The sequence below is a fragment of the Ahaetulla prasina genome, chromosome 2 (genome assembly GCF_028640845.1).
Source record: "Ahaetulla prasina isolate Xishuangbanna chromosome 2, ASM2864084v1, whole genome shotgun sequence".
NCBI lineage: Eukaryota > Metazoa > Chordata > Lepidosauria > Squamata > Colubridae > Ahaetulla > Ahaetulla prasina.
The window spans coordinates 80,361,689-80,383,462 of record NC_080540.1 but is presented as its reverse complement, the minus strand read 5'-3'; the positions used below and the strand labels follow the sequence as shown (position 1 = coordinate 80,383,462).

Genomic DNA, 21,774 nt, shown 5'->3' with positions numbered 1-21,774 from the left:
GGAAAATATTTGTGAAGAAGTCCTAGGAGAACAGGTATTGGGATTTTGTTTAATTATATTCTATATGGCCTTATTTTGGAATGGTTAAATAACAAAAGGATTTGACAATGTGTGAACAAAATCATAACCTATATTTAATGCTAAGAAGAGTTGAAAATTCTATATCTTTATGTGACATAAGATTCTAAGTATGGGCTTAGTATTATGGACATACACAAAACCTTCCATTTTTAAAATGACATCTTCAGACCAGTCACTAACTTAGATTACTTATTTCATGTTATTGTTCTGCTCCCATAGATTTCTGGATTGTCCTCTTCTGGCCATTTATATGCTTCAGGATACACTCTCCAATATGGAACATTTCAAGGAAGATGCTGAAGACTGTCCATTTGACTCTTGGCTCTTGTTTTCTTCTCACGGGATCCCAATGCAGTCAGTGATCTAAAAGAGAAGACTTAGAGCTTCTCAAGGATTTTTTTCCCCAACATGATCCACCTGTATTGTCACTCAATTTGCTACAAAATCCATTATTTTATAACAAGATGATCTTCCATTTCTATATTTGATAGTTTTCTATATAGAGTAATTGTTATTTAGCTAGAACACAAAGCCCTTCCTATTGACTTGCCATTATTCATATTCCTATTATAAGTGTATAAAGCAATTTATGATTGCTACTAAACTAAAGCATTATGGCTTGTTGGTTGCAGTAAGAAAATTGTGAATCAAAATTCTGAACTATGTACAGGTAATTAAATTGCTCTGAGCTCATGTTCTGTCACTTGGTTTGTTATTGGTTAATTCCTATCTGCTTCACACATGCCCTGTGGTTGGATAAAATAACATGTTTTGTATTTGATTCCTAATTGACATCTTTTATTTGCTTGAATATGAATGCTACTCTGGTATGGTGAGGCATGGCAAAAAGTGTTAGGTTCATTATAAGAATTAAGGGGTACAATTTGCATCTTTCCTTCTGGGTAAAAATGTTTTATTCCATTTCTGTTAAATCTGAAAAAGTGGGCCCTTTGTAGGAATATTCAGACAGCTGTCTTCTAGAAACTGTAGTGGACAACAACAAGCAACAGCATCATTGGAATATCTTTGCCTGAGCTTATAGTACTGAATTTCATTTGGTTATTTAAAATGGCTTTAAGAGAAAAAAAACTAGGAACCTGGTCTTACACCATGACTGGTTTACACAATGTACTGAGCAGAATCTCTTATTTTTGAATGCACTACAGTGACCTGGTGTATGCAAGTTAAAGCATAAGTGGGTTCATATAACACTAACCAAAATCACATCATTACAATAGCAGTGAATACAGCCACTTTGTCGATCTTTAGACATGAGGATAGTATTAAGTTATAATTCTAGAACTATATTCATATGATACATAGAACTAGAAATTAGCTCACTGCATTTTAGCTTTGTAGATCTGCAAACTCAGCCCAAATGTTTGGTAGGTGGATAGTACAACACATTGATTGGGTTATGTTAACTATAAGTAAGCATGTTTTAATACAAGTTATGTACTCTTCTGAAAGTAAATATTTGCTTTACTGAAACTTAACAAATGTTGGAGTATGCTGTAATTATTCATTACACTTCTACAATCTGTCATACTTTGTTCCAATCAGGGCAATAGCTGTTGGTTTATGCTTTTTATAAGTAGACTTGGAGATACTTTTTTCCCCTTAACGGAAGGGTCAACATTCAAGAGTAATAGTCTCAGTTGGCTGTTGTGCAATTTCAGATAGGAATTATGTAGATGTCTAGTAGAAAGCAAATTACTCTTGACATGCCTGTCAAGCTATATTTTAGATATAATTTTACCATACAATATGAATTCGGAAATAATATGCATTTAATAAAGTTGAGCAATCTCAGAATTTCAACCATGCCTGTGGCTGGGAAGAAATCCAAAGAACGAATTGCACCCCCGTTATCCAAAGGTTGTCCATCCTAGTCACACACAAAAAAAACCCCACCACATTGTACTACGTATCCCGTCATACTTTGCTACGTGGTACGGTCCGGGGGGGGGTTGTATTTGTGGGGCCGAGAGTGTGCCTCGTAAAAGATGAAATCTTTTCGTAGCCGGAGGGAGGCGTGTGTTAGCTCCGGACGGATGCGTGAGTCTTGTTTCTGAAACTGCCTTCTCGATTGCCCCTGAGATATTTGACCCCCCTTCCCCCCCCCCTGTTGTGTGCTTGGTTCGGCCCAAGCAGGTCGATCCACTCCCGACGGAAAGGGGAGCGGAGGCTCCTGGCGGGGGGCTGGGAGCCCGGGCCGCCGGGTGGGGGCGGCAGCTGGAAGACGGAGAGGGCCGGCCGGCAGCGGGTGCCAGTGCTTGAGAGTCCAGGAGGCAATCTCCCTTCAGTTTAGATGGTTGGTTCCAGCGGTGTTTAGAATAGGGAGTGGGGGGCGCTTGAGACTATTGGGGCGCACTACTTCTCTGGCTGAGCCGCCGCGAGGTGTTGGAGCTGCCGCCCCCTCCAGCAGGCGTGTGGGAAGAGGATCAGGTGTTGGGTACGTGCCGAAGGGGCTGCAGAGCTTGAGTGGGTAATGTGGGGAGGGGAGGGGGGACACTGGGCGTGAGGGGGTAAAGCAGCAGGCTAAGGTGGGATGGTCTTTGTGAGAGATGGGGGCTTGTGGACATGTTGTCATAAAAAAGGAAGTCGGGGTGGTTTTGTTTTTATGCGGGAGGTGGGGGGGGATTTGATGGCGAGAGAGAGAGAGAGAAGCAAGGTGGGGATTTCGGGCAAGGAGGTGGCTGTTGTCGCTAAGTGGGTGAATCTGTATGGGAATTTGGGGTGGAATGGAGGGCCTCGGTGGAGAAGTGGGGAGGAGGTGATTGGCTCCTTCGGAAGAGGGTGGAACAGGGCCTGCTTTGTTAAGAGACTGCGTCCCCTGTGGATGCATTTCTAAAACTAGGTTGATGGGACCCATTCTTAAAAGCAGTCGAATCACACTGCTTGTGATACACAGTCTTGGCGTGGAGTCGTACTAGTATGTGTCTTGTAGCAGGGAACCCTGAGGTTGCTTAAGGCCTACCTCCTGATTTGTGCTTACTAAGTAGGTAATTATGTAATTGAAGGAACTGAATGAAATCAAATTAGAGACCAGGATGAGAAAGCAACTGCAGAAGAAAATACTTTCTTTTAAGGGGTTGGCAATGGCATGCTCGGCTTTAATGTTAAAAGGCATCAAGTAAAATGGCTTCATTTATCTGGAGCCTTTAAAGGCCCATGACCTGAAGCTATTAAAATAAGGAGGAGTACAGGAAGATGCAGTATATAATTGCAGAACAGGAAATGAAGCAAAATAATAATTTTGGCTAACGGTGGTGAAGAATAATCAGGACGTGTTTTCCAGATAATACAAGATTTAAATTCTATCTATTCTTCCACACTTCTTTTACATTATTTACTTGAGTTCTGTGGAAGATTATGGTACATGCTTTAGCTGATTCTCACAATAGTCCTAATAGTTAAAGTGGAAAGATACTGACTTATTCAAGGCCACCCAGTAGGCTCCCTGACTGAGCAGAGGTCTGAACTTCTTTCAGATGCAAATCTAGTATATTCTGTTAACTGCTAAATGAATCAGGATGACAATTCTTGATTAAATTTAAAATAGAGCTAATATAAATTGTCTAGATTGGCACCTAAGGCACATTTAACCCAGAAAAAGTTGAGGAAATTTTATAAACACCTATGTATGATAAGTATAATGTTGATTTTAATGATTATTTCTTTTAAGTGAAATAGAAAACGTAGAACTGTAGAGGAACAAGTTCCATTAACTTAATTTGCTCCAAAGTAAGCCTGGTTTTGCATAACTTGCTAGGATAAAATAAAGTGTGTGACACTCTCTGCATTGTGCAAACCCAGCCAGTACTGTATATTTAATTTATTGGTTAGTATGCACTATGTACCCTGACAGCTGGGTTAATTATGGGCTTGCATGTTGTGTGAACAAAGCCTCAATTTACAATTGCAGTTAATTTGTAATAGTAACTGAACTGTTGTAGGTATCTCTTTAAAATGTAGGATAAAAAGGTTTTTTTAGATAGCCCTCTTAATTCTTAATGACTCTAACATTTTTGAATATCCATTTTTATTGTTTCTACTTATTTAGCACCACTAGTATATTCTACCTCCCTGAATTTCAAAAGCAAATATAAACAAGGGGGTAGGTGTCCAACCTAAAAGACCTTAACATTTAAAGCAAGCAATGAAGAAGAGAATAAAACCGGGCGGTAAGAAGAGGAAGATGGAGAGACTGAATGTGAGCAAATCTACTTAAATTAGTACTAGATTTCTAATAAAAGCCCTTTCTCCTTTGTATAGTATTTTTTTGTCTTTAGAATTCTATTTTTCTCTATCATTATATGCAATCATTATTTACTTTAAATGATAAGGCTACTAAATCTATGGAGCCCCTTCCCCCCATGATAGCAAAAAGTTTTTTTTTGTAACACTTTTATTATTAATATTTGAGCAGAAAGGATATTGTGAAAGTTAAAGATACTAAAAAATAATTAAGAAATGAAACATAAAAAAATAATTAAAGTATGGTTTCAGAAACAAATCATTAAGATCTTTCCTGTTTTTTTCTAATTTCTTTAAGATAGATGTTAGGCTGCCAACTATTTTAATCTGAAATACAGTCACTTGTGATTAAATGATGAGTGAGTTATACTAATCCTTGAATAGTTATAATTGACTGAGTTTATAAAATTAACCCATAAACTTATTTTGTTTTGACTTCAAATGCAGTGTAATCCTAGCCATTATGATTTGTGAATTATAATTTATAGCTTGGTACAAATAGCTGATTGTGGTTTAATCAACATATTATTCTTAAAGATGTTAGGACAGCATGATTTGTGAACTAGATTACTCTATATATTGACAAAATAGTATTCTTCCTCAAAAATAAGCTTTATTGAAATCAGCAAGTATGCTGATATGTATTGGATTGTACTACAAAGACTAGATTAGTTGCAATGAAAACCTGTTGCTATGTACTTAGACATAAGACACATTTATCCAGTGTTATTTATAGGTAAAATGTGCAGAGGATTTGAACTTTGCAATATTCAAAATATCGTTTAAATATTAATCTGCTTTTCCTAAGAATGAATGAAACAAATAATTTGTCTCTGCTACAGTTTAAAAATTGTTTTGCTCACTTTAAAAAAATACATAACAAAGTTTGTCTCTGCTGATAAACAAATAGTACTGTTAATTTTCATTAACTTGTACAAAACAAAATGGTAAATAAACAAGGTGTTCGAAAAGAAAATAAAGTATATTGAAAATTGAAGTAAATTTAGTAAAATACAACATGAGAGATTAATTATACAAATGAAGAGAGGAATCGCAAACTGGGGTAAAGATGGCAATATTAAATAGTTTACTGTAATTTATAATCCAATTTATTGAATGCTGAGCAATGCTGATAAGAAACAGTTACATGGACTATGGGATTGTTCATGTTTTTGCATACAGTAATTAGTTTGGTTTCCTTATCATGAAGCATTGTATGTTTCGTCATAATATATTTAAGAAGGTATTTATTATTGGATTATGTGGCTACCCATATAAAATAACTCTGGACAGCTAACTATATTTATAGGAAATATGGTGGGGGGAAGAGGTCTGAGACCTTAAGGGAGGAGTGTTAAGAGCAAGGGCAAATTACCACTGTGATGGCAGAGGAAGGTGTGCCTTGAGCAAGATGTTTTAGCAATAGCAATAAGACTCATATACCACTTCACAGTTCTGTACAGCCCTCTCTAAGCAGTTTACAGAGTCAGCATATTGCCCCCAACAATCTGGGTCTCCATTTTACCAACCTTGGAATGATGGAAGAATGAGTCAGCCTAGACCCTGGTGAGAATCAAATTGCTGAACTGCTGGCAGCCAGCAGAAGTAGCCTGCAGTACTGCATTCTAACCACTGCAGCACCACAGCTCCTTTTAGGAGGAGATGGGATTGGCCTTTAGATGCCAATCCATGTTTCAACTCAATTACCTCTTCTATGGGTTTAGGAGACCAGATTACTTAACAACTTAGTCTAAGGCTGCTGTTTGCAAATACCAGAAGCCTATATAATAAAACCACATTCCACATTAAGAGGTAGATGAATGTTTAGATTTGGCATGATAATGATTCTAATTGGACAAAGAAGGGTATGTAGTTCTGTCTAAGATTTGCCCTCACTTTGAACGCTTCTGTAACCATGGCTCCAAGGCTCAGGCGGTTTGATGGTGGTGATCTTACAGGAGATCTTGGTTGTCACCAAATGTCCTACCCCACAAATGATGCCCTTTGAAGTTGAGTTGTGGGGATAAATTAGGTATACTGCTGGCATATTGTCCTCCTAAAGTTAAAAGACTGGTATTAGATTCTTCCCCACTGGAGGTAGCTGGTGAATTCCCGTTTCCATGCCCTGAACATATGATTTGGATGGGATCAAGAATTCATAGCTTCTGTTGCAACCATAGGCTTGTCTCAGACTTTTTTTGGCCTGACTCATGTAGAAGAAGCCTTTACCTCAGGATAGATGAAATATGAGCTAGAACAGGGCTGTCAAATTCCCAGCCCACAGGCTGGATGTGTCACATGGTGGCCACACCCACACCCATTTTAGCGAAGGGAAAAGTCCCACTATGTCATGTGATGCCCCCGATGTGAGTTTGACACCTCTGAACTAGAAGATATTGTGATCAGTACTTTACCTTGGTCAGATTCCTGTGGTTGGAGACTGTGAGAGTCTATCCATGAAGGAGCAAATCTTGGGGTTCTCCTGGACGCGTGGTTCCTGATTGATCAGCAAGTAGAAATTGTCTTTTGGTCACCCACAGCTGGTATTCCAGTTGCAGCCTTTTTTGGAGCACAAAAGTTGGTTACAGTAACTCCCGCCCTTAGCACCTCGAGGTTATAGTTTATTGCTTTTGAAAACTACTTGGAAGCTGCACACTTTCTGAACTGCTCACTTGCTAACAGATCAGAGCTATTATAGCATGGAATATTTATTTTGCAGGCTTGCTTTGATTGCCACTAGGTTTCTGGGTACAGTTCAATATTTTGATATTAAACTACAAAGTCCCGAGGATTTTGGCCCCTATATCTTAAGGAATGTCTCCTCCAAACAGAATCTGCTTTTACAGTATATTTAAGCTGAGAGAGGATGCTTTAGATCCTTTCTTCATTAGGAGTGAGGGGGTGGGAGCCTGGAGACAGGTCTTCTTATTGTCTGCCCCATTACAATTAGTTTGTCCTCAGAAGCCCTGACCACCCCCGCAAGATCTATTTTGAGGAAGATGGTAAAGAGAATTTTATTTCAGTGAACGTTTGAGGAGTAGCTAATGATCATTTGACTGCCTTATTTCTGATAGTTGGTTTTTATTATTTTTAATTTCCATTCAATATTCACTACTTTTAACCAGAACTCTTAAAATATTTTGAATTTTATGGCATTAGCAGTTGTTTTAATTATTTTTATTAACCGTACCTGATTCATTGGGGTGAGATATAAATACTGAAATAAGAAAAGATAATCTAATTCCTTAGATTTGTACATTTTGTGTACAAATTGATACAATGCCACAAAATAAGGCATTGGAACTTTGGAGGAGAGTCCGTTGAAACATTTTAAAAAATAATAATTAAATTTTAAAATTAAATTTTAAAAAATTAAAAGGGAAATGATAGATGATTTTAGACAGGCAGGCCATTCAAATTCCCAGATAGCAAGAAACTCATTGATGACTGTGCCAATCACTTCTATCTACAGCATTTGAATATTTAGTGGGACTATGTGGTATGTGTAAGTGAGGCTTAACTTACGTGGGTTTTTAAATTGTTTTGGAAACTATTTAAGAATTTTCCTTTGATAAATTATGGTATTGTAAAAATGCACCTATTTATTCAAGCGGGACTGGATTAAAATTTTATTGGGGTTATTTATATTTTAAGATTTTAAATTGTTTTAAATTTTTCGGCCACATCATAATATGTTTCCTTTTAAATTTCTTTTAATGTGTATACAGTGTATTTTTACTTGGCTGTACACCGCCCTGAGTCCTTCGGGAGAAGGGCGGTATAAAAATCGAAATAAATAAATAAAAAATAAAATTTTCAGGAATCACAGTCAAAAGTTTTTGTGTTTCTGCAAAAAGGCATTTAAGTAGCCTCGTTCATCACTGAAGCTACAAGATGTTGAGTCCTGCTTAAGATAAGAGAATCATGGAATGCTTTTGGTTGACTGGTAGTTTATGCCCTGGGACTTCTTTGGGACAGAATACACATACACAGAGCACCCCCACCCACCCACCAACACAAAACTTGATTTTTTTAATAAAAGAAAGAAATACTGTTTTGCAATCTGATTTGCTTGTCAGACTTTGCTTTCTCCCTGCGTATTGCAGATAGGGATTATACAAGGAAGAAACTAATATGCACATTCAGGTTTTAAGGAACAGATCAGACTTGAACAAGTAGGATGCATTAATATGTCTGTTTCCTGCAGGGGTCAGGAGAATGACATGGAATTTGGCTAGATTGTGAATGAGCAGATATGGTAACTGATGATGATTAAACACAGCTGGACTTGCTGAGGAAGGCAGAAGGCTGGCAAGTGCTGGAGTCTCAAGAAAATGCCAGGCCTTCCTAAGAAGCCATGATCACACTGATAACTGAGCAGCTACAAAAAGCAGAGCTTGGAGAAATTGAAATGCATATCATTCAGCATCAACCTGGTATGATTTCTTCTTTTTATAATATATTATTATATATTGCTAATAGATTAACAATATTGTACTAACATCAATGTACTACAGATGCCAGGATCAGGAGATTTTGAACTCTTTATCTTGAACAGCTTTCTGCCCATGTTATGTGGTAAACTCTTTTTAAAACTGAGGAAAAGTTAACAGACAGCTTTAGGGTATAAGTTTGCAGTTCAAATAGATATTTTTATTTATCAGTCTAGTGCAAGCCTATTGTATGAGCTAAAAAAGGTTCAGTTGTTTTATGTTTATTAAATTATACGCAGCACTATCTCACTGTTGAAGCGGCTCTGGGCAGTTTATTTATGTTAAATAACAGATAATCCTTTGGTGACTGCCTCATTTAGATTCTGTTTGCAGTAATAGTGGTAATGAAATAGTAACTTTATGACCAATTTTCCTATTTCTGACCTTCACAGGTCTGGAAAACAGAAAAGCTAAAGTAATATCATAAGCAAAGTCATGATTTCATTTAGCAATATTCAACAAACGTATATTTTATTACTGTGTTTTCCTTTTGCCTATTTTATCCTATATTTTATTTTTGTTTTATATTTTTGATATGGTCATAAGACTAATCAATTAATATACCATCCACTTAGCAATCGCTTTGTTTAACAACCAAGTTGCCGTCTCAGCTGTGGTTGCTAAATGATTATTGCCTGTAAGAACCAATACCGATAGTATGCTAGATTCTGTAGAGACACAGGATGGTGTTTATTATGCAATTTACATCTTCTCTGGAAGTGTTACTTTAGTTTTGTTTGTCAGATAATCTGTGCTTCACTTCTGCACCTTGAAAAAGCTAAAATAACTTCAGAAACTGCCAGTATCTTTGCAGTAGATTTGTGATATTTTTAAAGAGGCCATTATTTAGAGAGAACAGGTATCAGTGTCTGTGAAATTTTTCATGCTTACTTTATCCAACACCTCATCTCAATAATCAGGAGATGCAGAACGTTTTTAAAAGCAAATATGTGAAAAGATGGGTAAGAATCTGTAACCTGTATGCCTAAGTGTTTTTTAAAAAATACACATAAAGCTGAGATGGGCAACAGGTAGCTCAAAAAAAGAGCAATTAGCAACCTGTCATTCAACAACAGGGTATTTTCTTGCTGAAAGAATAAAACTGAGTAGACCTGAAGCAGTTTTTGATCTCCTAGACACTTGCTTAGCTAGTTTGCTTTTGAGATTATGGAACAACTAGTTTTTAATATTAAAAAAATCAATAGAAGCATCATTAGGCTCTTCTCTGATCCACCCACCCCATATATTTGTATGTTTATCAAACTACTAGTGTCATTTGGGATTAAATTTCATTGTGGTGGGTAATAGATTCTCTTCCTTTAGAAAAATGTCATTGGTGGCCTGTTTAAGAACAGAAAGGCTATTTTCAGTGCTGCATGATGATACCTACTGCATAAATTATGGGCTACAGGTAGCTGTAGTCACAATAGATGGAAGAATTTTGCTAATATATTCCACTTACAATATTTTTTCACCTTCTGGCTGGCCACTCCTAAAATAAATTCTGAACCACATGCTTCTCTGCTTTGATTTAGCATAACAGTTGTATTGCATTTATGGGGAAAGCAGACTGAATTTTATTAAAGAATAGTGAGGATAAGAGATATTCTGTGAACTAAAAAAAAATCAAAATAATAAAAACTGGTAACAGAGTTCTTGAAATTGTGGCGTTTGCAGAAGAAAAATTTCAGATAAGTACAAATTTGTTTACTTGGATCACATAATAAGCCTGTGGTAAGTATTAGGAGTTCAGTTTGTTGCAGTAGCTTGTAATATCATATTCTCTTCTCATAAAATTAAGATGACATGATAGAATAAATTAGAAAAATTAGGAAAACTTATGTTTATTTCAGGCCTTTCTCACCTCCTGGTTTTGTTTGATGTTACCACTATTGCCATCACCTTCTGATGGTGCTATTTGCCTGTTCCTATCTTACAATATTCTGCTACTTGAGGGAATAAATACGAAGTGTATTGCTTCCATAGATGATGGTTAAGCAAATATTTTGCTATTGCTTCCATAGATGATGGTTAAGCAAATATTTTGCTATTAATATTAAGCAAATATTTTGCACATGTACATTGACAAGAATTGGTGTCAGAACAATTCCATGCTAAATGTCAGAGGCTTCTAAATGCAGCCTTTACGGCAGAAGTATAGAAACTCAGTTTATATGAAATTGCTTGTTTTCGAAGGATTGCTATTCATAAACTTTATATGGTCACTGATCTTAAACAAATAACTCTGGACACGTCACAGTGCTAAACAATAAAAACAGTATAAATGCAGATGCAAAAAAGCAGTGAAATATACCGGTAATATGCAGAATATGAAAGTCAAGGTATCTCACACCTAATCCTTAATATAAAATTCACTAACATCAAACCCCATTAACAACTTAGCCTTAATGCTTATATGAGAAAAACTAGTTTTATTACAACTTTCCTTAGGGCCATTGGGGTCAGTGCTATCGTGACTTACAAGGGGAAGTTGTTCCACTGGCAGACATGGCAACAGAAAAGAAATGTCCCTCATGTCCGTATAATGACCCTATTTCACTAAAGCAGGGCTGTCAAACTCGTGGCCCGTGGGCCAGATGTGTCACACTCTGGCCATGCCCACGCCCAGTTTAGTGAAGGGGGGAAAAGTCACGATACGTCACATGACGCCACCGTGATGACATGAGTTTGATCACTAAAGAGATCCAGCACATGCTCACCCTGCCAGATCTGGTGAGATGTGCACAAATGAATGGAAACAGGCAGGCTCATGTGTGATCTGGCCTTGTGCCATGTAGAGCTTTAAAGGTGATAGCCAGCACTTTGAATCGCACCTGGAAGAATACTGGGAACACTAATATAGCTCACACATCTGAAGTATTACATGGGCATACTTTGGTACATGCAATACTAGACATGCTGGTATATTATGGATCAGCTGAAGCTTCTGAATGCTTTCCAAAGATAGCCCAACATGCACTATGTTGCAATGAGATAGAGGATACTAAAGCATGAGCAGAGTCTCCCGATCTAGCAACAATGCAACTGGAGGATAAGATGAACCAGGGTAAAGGCTGTCCTATTCTCCCACCAATTTTAAGCTTGTGTGCATGACTTCAATCTTAATTTCCAGTCACCCTAATCATTTAACGTAAAGCATTTCTGTGTCTGTACTTTTTCCATGTTTTTTTTTTCTTAATAGGGGCAGAAACAGCTGTACAAAGAAATTCCCTCCACAGACTATCCTTGTAACCTAAGGAGAGCTGACCTGACTTGAAAAACCAAGGACAATATGCTCCTGTATCAAAATATAAATTAAAAGGGAGTGATTCAGTGGAATATGAAGCATGTGCTTCCTGATTCTTTTTAGGTCTGGAGTCCACGGTGAACGTGCCTGGAAATTAATACATTATAGCAGCACAAAGTCCCTGCAGGTGCAGCCAGGAACAGAACTTATCTTTTCCATCCAGAAGTTTGAACACTGAGGTGTAGACTTCTAAGAATGGGATGTGGCCTAATGAAGCTTTTGCAGGAAAGGTACAGTCAAGTTTGTTCTTGTGATGTTCTTTGAGTAGATGAAGCTATGCAACAGAAAACTAGTGATCTGGAATAGAAAATAAGCCCCTGTAACATGGCTACGTGTTAGTCTGTCAGCATTTGAAAGCAAAACATTGCAGGATGGAGAGGGATAAAGGTGCCATAAATGGGCCTTTCCACTAATTTTCTGCAGGACATGAAATTCAATCAGGCATATTTTGTCATTGTTAATGATTTTTGAAGATAGTAGAATGTAGATAATCAGGTGAATCATATTTCAGAAAACTATCTTACACCTGCTCATTTTCTTAATAATAGAGCTTTTGTACAGATAAATAATTAACAATATATTGTCATTGATTCAGAGAGCTTTTGAAAAATTGAAAAAATTACAGCACAGAAAAATGGAACCCAACTAAACAAGTAAATTATTTTCATGGATAAAATGTAAAAAAAGTTTTCCACGGGCATTTTCACATTTCACATTTTCACATATGGGCAAAGCATAAATGGGAAATTTTAAAACTCTGTCAAACATCATAGTTAATAGTTTATGGTTGACAGCATGGTATGGAAGTCTAGTGATCAAGCTTGAGTAAATCATAGTTTCTGATTGATTATTTTGTCCCAACTGTCTCAGCTTTCAGTTTAATTGAAATGTTAGAAAGATTCCCTTGAGGTAAAACTTAAATATTGTGTACTTAGAGAGAATGCTGTAGGAATTGGGAAATGGGCATCATATTTGAATGCTGTTAGAATCTCATAAATGAAATTGGGTTGTTACGAGAAGCTTAATGGTGGGAATTGCAGAACTAAACGTGTTTATAAAGTGCTGGTCCTTGCTGTGATATGGTGACTCTGTGTTTCCCTTCCTAGCCTTTGCCCGATCATGCAAATGTGGCCAGCTGTGGCAGCCCCTTCCAGATAGCGCCTGGTAAGAACATCTGGCTGGACTTCCATCCTTTGTGCCTACATCTCTTGTCTTCTTTTTCTTCTTATGTTTTCTACATGAAGCTCATAGTTAACAAGATAAACTTATTTTCTGGTCTCCTTGTCTGGGCTATATATTTGAGATACTGTTACTCTTCTTAAATTAATATTTGGTCGAAATAGCAAATGTTCATTTTTAATCAGTGATCACTATGATAAAAGCTGGAAGAATATTTAAATAGTAACAGGAACTACTATTTTCAGGCAATCTATAGAGGAAGGAAAAGTTTAAAAGTTTAATAGGTTTTAAACTCTAGGTTTCTTATTTCTGTATGTTTATACTGGAAGTTCTCAATAGTTTCATGTTGCAGTATCCATATTAGCTGCTTCCTATGGTAAATGTATAGACTTGAATAAATAGTTCCAATGGTATTCTTACATAAGCATTTTAGGATGTATAATATACATAAAAGTTAACTTTTTCTACAAACTGGCCCTAGCAAAAAAGTAAAAACTTACTGATGAATAATTTTAAAGGGACTTTAATAGTCAATAGTATAACAACCTTAATACATAAATAGAGCAATTGTAGTATGCAGTATAAGAAATTCAAGATGAACAAATCAAAGCATATATTCTAAATTTTAAAATTAATATGCTACCACTTATTACAAATAGAATATTGGAATAATATTAGTTATAAAGTCATATTTTAAGCTATATATATTTCAGGATTCCTAAATGGCCCTTAAAATAAAGCAACTTGTTCCTGAAATTGACTCCTGAATAAAATAGCTTTTATTTTTAAAACTAAGACTTTTATTTGCTGTATGATTTCTTTTTTTATTGTTTAGTCACTAACTCGTACCCAATTCCTTTTAGGCACATTTTATACAAGAGAGAAATGCACTTTCCCAAAATGGATCATTCCTGTAATTGTTCTGATCATCTTGTGACTATATTATATAATTATTATCATATATTGTACAGCAATTTGCCTTAAAACACCATTATATTGTAAACATTTGGAATCGGAATAGTTTCTATATAAATGTTTTAATGCATTGGCTGTAAGTATTGTTTAAGGTAATAAATGCCATAATTTTTACTTTTCTCCTTAGCAAGTTTCTAGATAGCTTGTAAAACACAAAATTTGGCTTTAAACCTATTCACTTACTTACTGTATAGATTATTGCTGGCCTGTCAGAATTTGAATCTAATTCAGGGATCTTGTTTCTTCTACAAAATGTTACTTTTCAAATTAAGCAAAACTAAAAGAATATGTCTTTAGAGTTCTATAATATCTATTGCTTATGCTGCTATATATTAACTATGATGTCAAAGCTGAATCAGTTATTTAATATGGCTATCATTCTGTTGGTCTTACAATAATGACTCTCCTCCCTTCTGTCTTGTCTAAAATAATTTTATGTTTCGTAATCTATCTGGTGTTCACTGTCTGGTGTCTGTTCCTTACACTATAGATTAGTTCCCTTAATTGCATGTCCAAACCTAACAAATATTTTTATTTGCGGGTGGACCTTTTTGGCTCAAATAATCAGTATTGATTTTTAGCTATTTTGAAAAAGCCAATGTCATACATATAAAAACAGGTAACTCTTAAGAGTTTCTTCTGTGTGTTTACTTCATAGCTGCATGTATTTTTAACTTAGTACTTCACCCATTTGATGATTTTCACGAGTAATTCTGGCTGTTTTTGCAGTTACACAGGGTGTTGGGCAAAGGAATCTTAACAGAATTAAAATAGTATGTTTTTTTGCCTTTCTTTTCTAAACATATGACTAGGAAGGAAGTAGCTATAATATAATCCAGTAGGTGCATTAGATGTAGTTCTCCATATAGTTGGAAGAGAACAACAGCCCTATATCCTCAGGGATGCTGAACATTTGAAAACAGGAAGTTTTTAAATAAACCAAAAGTGTGTTCTCCATTGTTCAATCAGTTTTCTCTCTCTCTCTTTTAGTTTCTCCAGTAGAAAGAAATAAAAGTGATAGTGTATATTTTTCCCCTTTTAACTACATCCAACTATAAATGGAATGCAACAATGTTTGTTTATTCATGTCAGAAACATCACAATTAAAATAAGGTATACTATATGACATAAAGTATAAAATACAAGATTAAACAAGTTAAACAGATCCTGCCTAGAAAGTAGCAACATTAATTGCATTCTGTGGTGCTGTCATGAGGTCCTCAATTGATCAAGACACAAAGGACAGGTTAACATATGTGTTGTTGTCTGCATGTCACTACAATCACAAAGGGGAAAAGCTACTGGATAGTGCCATGTGTTCAGAGTATCTCTGGATTTTGTTATACCCGTGCATGGTCTATTCAGTGTTTTCCATACTTGCCAGACCCAGGTTCCAGCTCTCCCGATGGATCCATCAGTGTTGGTTCTTTGTAACTTTTCATAGCTTCTCTCTGCTTTTAAATTCTTTGAAGTCTTCTGTTGACCTAAGGAAACTTTTTCTAGATTTTAATCTCCAATGAGCGGATTGTAGGCCATAGAGAAGGTGGTGTCTAGATATAGATGATGTAAACCTCTTTCTGTATGCTATGAACATGATTTTCTCCAAGACGCATTATTCTTTTTTTGATTCATAAATATCTCCTTTTCAGTATAAGAAATAATCACATCTTTAATTCAGAAACCTCTTATGTATCTACCATTATCATAATTAAGGGACTAGAAAGAACAAATTGTGAATATTTGGCTGGAGAATTAAACATTTTAATGGAAGTAGAGAAGAGTTATTAAATTCAGATCTTTTATGAGTCATTATATTAACTAGGCAGATCTTTATTCGACAGTTGTTGTTTATATATATATATATATATATATTTATTTTTAAAATGTTTAAAGGAGGAGGCTGGAAGGTGTTTCAATTTCATGTGAGAAATCCAGTATCTTTTTGTTAAATCACATGTCATAGAATATTTAACTAAGTTGATCTGGATGACAGCTTTGCCTCTCAACTTAAATTTCCTGTCTTGTGTTATTCTTTACAGAGGGGACTTCATGGAGGGACCTAGCTCCCTGTCCAAAGATCCATCTCCAAGACAATACGGTTCCTTACCAACAGTCCAGCCTAAGCCTTCCCTTGCCAACTTGCAGCCCAGAAAACAGCCCTCTGAACAATCTTGCATCCCAAGCACTGGCCACCAACTCTTTAGTTTCAGAAAAAGTTTCTGTGCCCCCTACCAAAAGACACTGTCGTTCACTCTCAGTGCCCGAAGACCTATCCCGCTGGCAAGCTGTTTGGAGGCCCCTGGGCTCCAAAGTGTGGACACATATCAAACGTCGGGAGACCAGTGGAGTGGACACTTTAGCAGTACAATCCCAGAACCTGGTTCAGGAAGCCAACAGACTTTGCTTCAATCCAGTCCCCAGTGCCTCTTATCAGTGTGTTCAAGATGGTGCTGTTGGTGGCAGGAGCCCACCATTTTTCAGTCTGGCTCTGTCTCGAGAATCGCCAGCAAGTGTACCATGGGAGACAGGAGAGACTTTGCAGCCCTACCCCCTGCAACGCCGTTTCTCTCTGTCACCGGTCAGATTCTTGCCATCCCCCCAGAGCTCTACCACTTCCACACCAGAGCTCCTTCGGCACCAGCACAGCCTCCCTCGCAGCCGCTCGCAGCCTTGTGACTTGGACACCAGGAAATGTGGTCTCAAGCGGCGCCATGAAGAGGATGTGAGGTGGCATAGGCCCTCACTTGATTTCTACAAGATGAATCAGGTAAGAAAGGAAGCATCATTTACCTGGCTTTGGAGCCAAGTTGGTTGAAACCTCCCTGTAAAATCAATGAAAAGGTGAAGTGAAAGGGAAGTAAAAAAGTGAAAAACCACTGAAATAAAATTGGATTTTTCCATGCAGCAAAACACATTATATTCAACAACTATATGGTGCTAAGCAATAAATGAGTACAGGACAGTGTGGAAAACATGGGGGATTATCTACAGATAGTCTTCGATTTTTAACTGTAATTGTGCCTGCAAAGTTGTGCTAGTCATTAAGTGGGTCATCACATGACCTACCCAATTTTACAGTATTTTTTGCAGTAGTGGTTAAGTCAATCGCCATGAATGTTAAGTGAATCCACGGTGGTTAAGCAAACTCATTTGTCTGCAGTGGGTGTTCTTTGCTGAAACCCAGGAATTAAATGCTGATTTCCAGCAAAAAACCCCACTAAATTGCAGTCACATGACCATGGGATGCTACAAACGGTCATACATGTGGGCCAGTTGCCAAGCCCAGAATGAGAAAGGAGCCAGGTTGTCTTCAAATCTAAACCATAAATAACTTTTGGGAGCCCATTGTAACTTCAAAGAGTCACTAAGCAACCAGTTGCAAGTTGAGGATTTACCTGTATACGACACCAACAAAATTCATCAGCTTACAACAATTTGTTTAATGACCATTTGAAGTTATTACAGCACTGAAAAGAGTGACTTATGACTGGTCCTTGCAGTTACAACTGCTGCAGCATCCCTCTAGTTATGTGATCATGAGTCGGTCATTTGGCAACCATCACACATGTACAACTGTTGCAACATCCTGCAGTCACTTGCCATTTGCGACCTTCCAAACCAATCAATCAGGAGGCCGACAGGCAAGGTCCTAAGTTGCAGTCATGTGATGTCAGGGCAAAAATGGTAAAACTGTGTTCCGTCACGTAATGCCTGAATGATTGCACCACTTAACTAATTTTTGGTCTCTATTGTGTTGTAAATTGAGGACTTTGCTCCATGTATATTTATTAGAAATGGCAGACCAGATCATATATAACACAGATCCTTCCAAAGAGGAGACTTGCATTGGCAATTATATTGAAATAATTTTGAACAGTCGTCTGTGCTCTTTTGAGCTTGGTTCTTTTCATGCAGACAAAATAGGTAATATCAGTGAAATAATTTTGTCTTGATGCATGCTGGAATTTATAATAACCTGTATTAGCAGGATATTAATTTTTTGTTAGAAGAGCCAAAGGTTATTTGAAACCATTCATGAGCAGGGAGAATTAGAACCAAAGTAGCTGAAGACAGCTCACAGTGTTCTTCATACTTAGAACAAAGCAATCCACTGTAGGTCCTGTGTTTTTTTAATTCACAAGCAAAAAATTACTCAATGATCTTTAATGGAAAAATGTTGAATTTGTTTCCGGATTAGTCCACAAGTGGGTCCTCTTTTAAACAATGGTAATTGAACTGGAATTTGTCACAAAGTGATGTGGTTGTAAAGTGGAATGTTGTAGGATCATGTTGCTTAGCAACGGCGATCCTGGTAATCCCTATTGCTTTTACAGTGGGGTAAAAAAGTATTTAGTCAGCCACCAGTTGTGCAAGTTCTCCCACTGAAAAAGATGAGAGGGGCCTGTAATTGTCATCATAGGTATACCTCACCTAGGAGAGACAACATGAGAAAACACATCCAGAAAATCACATTGTCTGATTTGTAACGAATTTATTTGCAAATTATGGTGGAAAATAAGTATTTGGTCAATATCAAAAGTTCATCTCAATACTTTGTTATATATCCTTTGTTGGCAATTACAGAGGTTAAACGTTTTCTGTACGTCTTCACAAGGTTTTCACACACTGTTGCTGGTATGTTGGCCCATTCCTCCATGCAGATCTCCTCTAGAGCAGTGATGTTTTGGGGCTGTCGCTGGGCAACACGGACTTTCAACTCCCTCCAAAGGTTTTCTATGGGGTTGAGATCTGGTGACTGGCTAGGCCACTCCAGGACCTTGAAATGCTTCTTACGGAGCCACTCCTTCGTTGCCCAGGCGGTGTGTTTAGGATCATTGTCATGCTGAAGGACCCAGCCAGGTTTCATCTTCAATGCCCTTGCTGATGGAAGGAGGTTTGCACTCAAAATCTCACGATACATGGCCCCATTCATTCTTTCCTTTACACGGATCAGTCGTCCTGGTCCCTTTGCAGAGAAACAGCCCCACAGCAAGATGTTGCCACCCCCATGCTTCACAGTAGGTATGGTGTTCTTTGGATGCAACTAAACATTCTCTCTCCTCCAAACAAGACGAGTTGAGTTTCTACCAAACAGTTCTATTTTGGTTTCATCTGACCATATGACATTCTCCCAATCCTCTTCTGCATCATCCAAATGCTCTCTAGCAAACTTCAGACGGGCCCGGTCATGTACTGGCTTAAGCAGGGGGACATGTCTGGCACTGCAGGATCTGAGTCCCTGGCGGTGTAATGTGTTACTGATGGTAGCCTTTGTTACATTGGTCCCAGCTCTCTGCAGGTCATTCACTAGGTCCCCATGTGTGGTTCTGGGATATTTGCTCACCGTTCTTGTGATCATTTTGGGTGAGATCTTGCATTGAGCCCCAGATCGAGGGAGATTATGAGTGGTCTTGTATGTCTTCCATTTTCTAATTATTCCTCCCACAGTTGATTTCTTCACACCAAGCTGTTTGCCTGTTGCAGATTCAGTCTTCCGAGCCTGGTGCAGGTCTACAATTTTGTTTCTGGTGTCCTTCGACAGCTCTTTGGTCTTCACCATAGTAGAGTTTGGAGTGTGACTGTTTGAGGTTGTGGACAGGTGTCTTTTATACTGATAACAAGTTCAAACATGTACCATTAATACAGGTAATGAGTGGAGAACAGAGGAGCCTCTTAAAGTAGAACTTACAGGTCTGTGAGAGCCAGAAATCTTGCTTGTTTGTTGGTGACCAAATACTTATTTTCCATCATAATTTGCAAATAAATTCATTACAAATCAGACAATGTGATTTTCTGGATGTGTTTTCTCATGTTGTCTCTCCTAGTTGAGGTATACCTATGATGACAATTACAGGCCCCTCTCATCTTTTTCAGTGGGAGAACTTGCACAACTGGTGGCTGACTAAATACTTTTTTACCCCACTGTAAGTCAGGACTTCCTCAGTACTTTCTGCCAGCTTCCAACAAGCAAAAGAAGTGGGGAAGTTGACAAAAAGTCGCAAATCGCAAGTGGCTTGTAAACGGCGCATGGGTGGCTGGGTGAGTGCTCTGGATAGAACATAGGTGGCTGCTGCAGCTCAATGTAGGCATGGCTGGGCATGGAATGGGATCGGTGCTCTGGAGGGCAGAATGCACAGGTGGCGGCTGCTGCAGTTCAGCACAAGTGTGGCTAGGCGTGAGTGGGTGTTGCAGAATTGGGAGAAAGTTGCCGAAGTCATTCCTGCCGGCTTCCCCATTGAGTTTGGTTATGGGAAGCCAACAGGGAAGGTCACAAGTGGTGATCACATGACTGAATGGGTACTGGGACAAATGGAACTTCAGGGACTGATCGTAAGTAGCACACATTCATTGCCATCATAACTTTGAACAAGTGGTTGTTAACCAAGGATTATCTGTTATGCAATCTATAGCCAGAGGTTGGCGAGACCATAGATAAAATTACTATAAAATAATAAAGATAGCCTAGGAGTAGTAGAGATGTCAATAGAACAATTATGTGTATCTAGAATGTTTCAGAAAGTATAGGAGCTCTATTTGCCATAGACTTGACAGATTTTGTTTGTTAATAAAAGCATTTTTTGAACATTTATGTCTATCCCAGCAAGCTGAACACTTAAAATGTCTCTGGTATTTAGTCACAATAGCAGCTCCTTATATAATAATGCAATTTTGATAATGATATTTAATTTATGGAACTGAACAATTGCTATAGTAAGTCATAGTAGTATTCTAATTTACCTGAACATGTGTATGCCTACAAGTTGACATTAGAACACAAGATAAATGAGTTGAAATATACATTTCTTTATTTTTTTGACAGAAACCATTTGCAGGGGAAGTCTGTCAGTTAGACAAATCTGAGGAAGGTGGCTATCCATCATGGCTCTTGACTTGCAGCCCACAATCACCCTCAGCTCCTTGCAGTCCCATTAATAATTGTATCCAGGTGCTCAGTGAAAGTGAAGAGGATGATGATGAAGAAGAAGCAGCAGCAGTACAAGCAGCAAGACAAATAAATTGGAATTTAGCAAGCAAAAGGACACTCTTTCAACCAGACTTTAGTGATCTGGATCTAACGTTGATTGAAGAGAACTAGCATTTTGGATGTCTCCTTGAAAAACTGACTTTGGAGTCAGCCGCAAAGGGAGGCTGCACTCCTGGATGAGGGTGGGGGAGCGGGGTGGGGGTAGAAGGGAAAGTGGCGGTAGGATAACGGGGTTTTGTCTGCTTGTTTCTTTTGTATTAAAAGAGAAAATAAAAAGAAATTACTAAAGGGAGTTGTATGTCTCTAAGATGGGATGATCAAGCCTGTCAAACATAAGGAGACAGGAAGAAAACCTTGTCAGCAATTTGACAAATTTGCTTTTCTTGGCAATCTTTTTGGTTTGTCCCAGATCACAACACTCGGAGACCTTTACTTAAAAGAAAGAAAATATGATATATACTTAATAAAGTCCTACATATAAGCATAACAATACA

General features: G+C 37.7%; 1 protein-coding gene across 1 annotated transcript; it reads left to right on the top strand.

Annotated features, from left to right (window-relative positions):
• The first annotated feature begins 2,198 nt into the window (after positions 1–2,198).
• FAM53C (family with sequence similarity 53 member C) lies at positions 2,199–21,536 on the top strand. The gene is given in 7 exon segments (XM_058168366.1): positions 2,199–2,395; positions 4,148–4,297; positions 8,549–8,728; positions 8,730–8,777; positions 13,248–13,305; positions 16,335–17,062; positions 21,116–21,536. Coding segments are annotated over 5 exon segments (1,140 nt in total). The 5' UTR covers positions 2,199–2,395; positions 4,148–4,297; positions 8,549–8,698; the 3' UTR covers positions 21,392–21,536.
• The last annotated feature ends 238 nt before the right edge of the window (positions 21,537–21,774 follow it).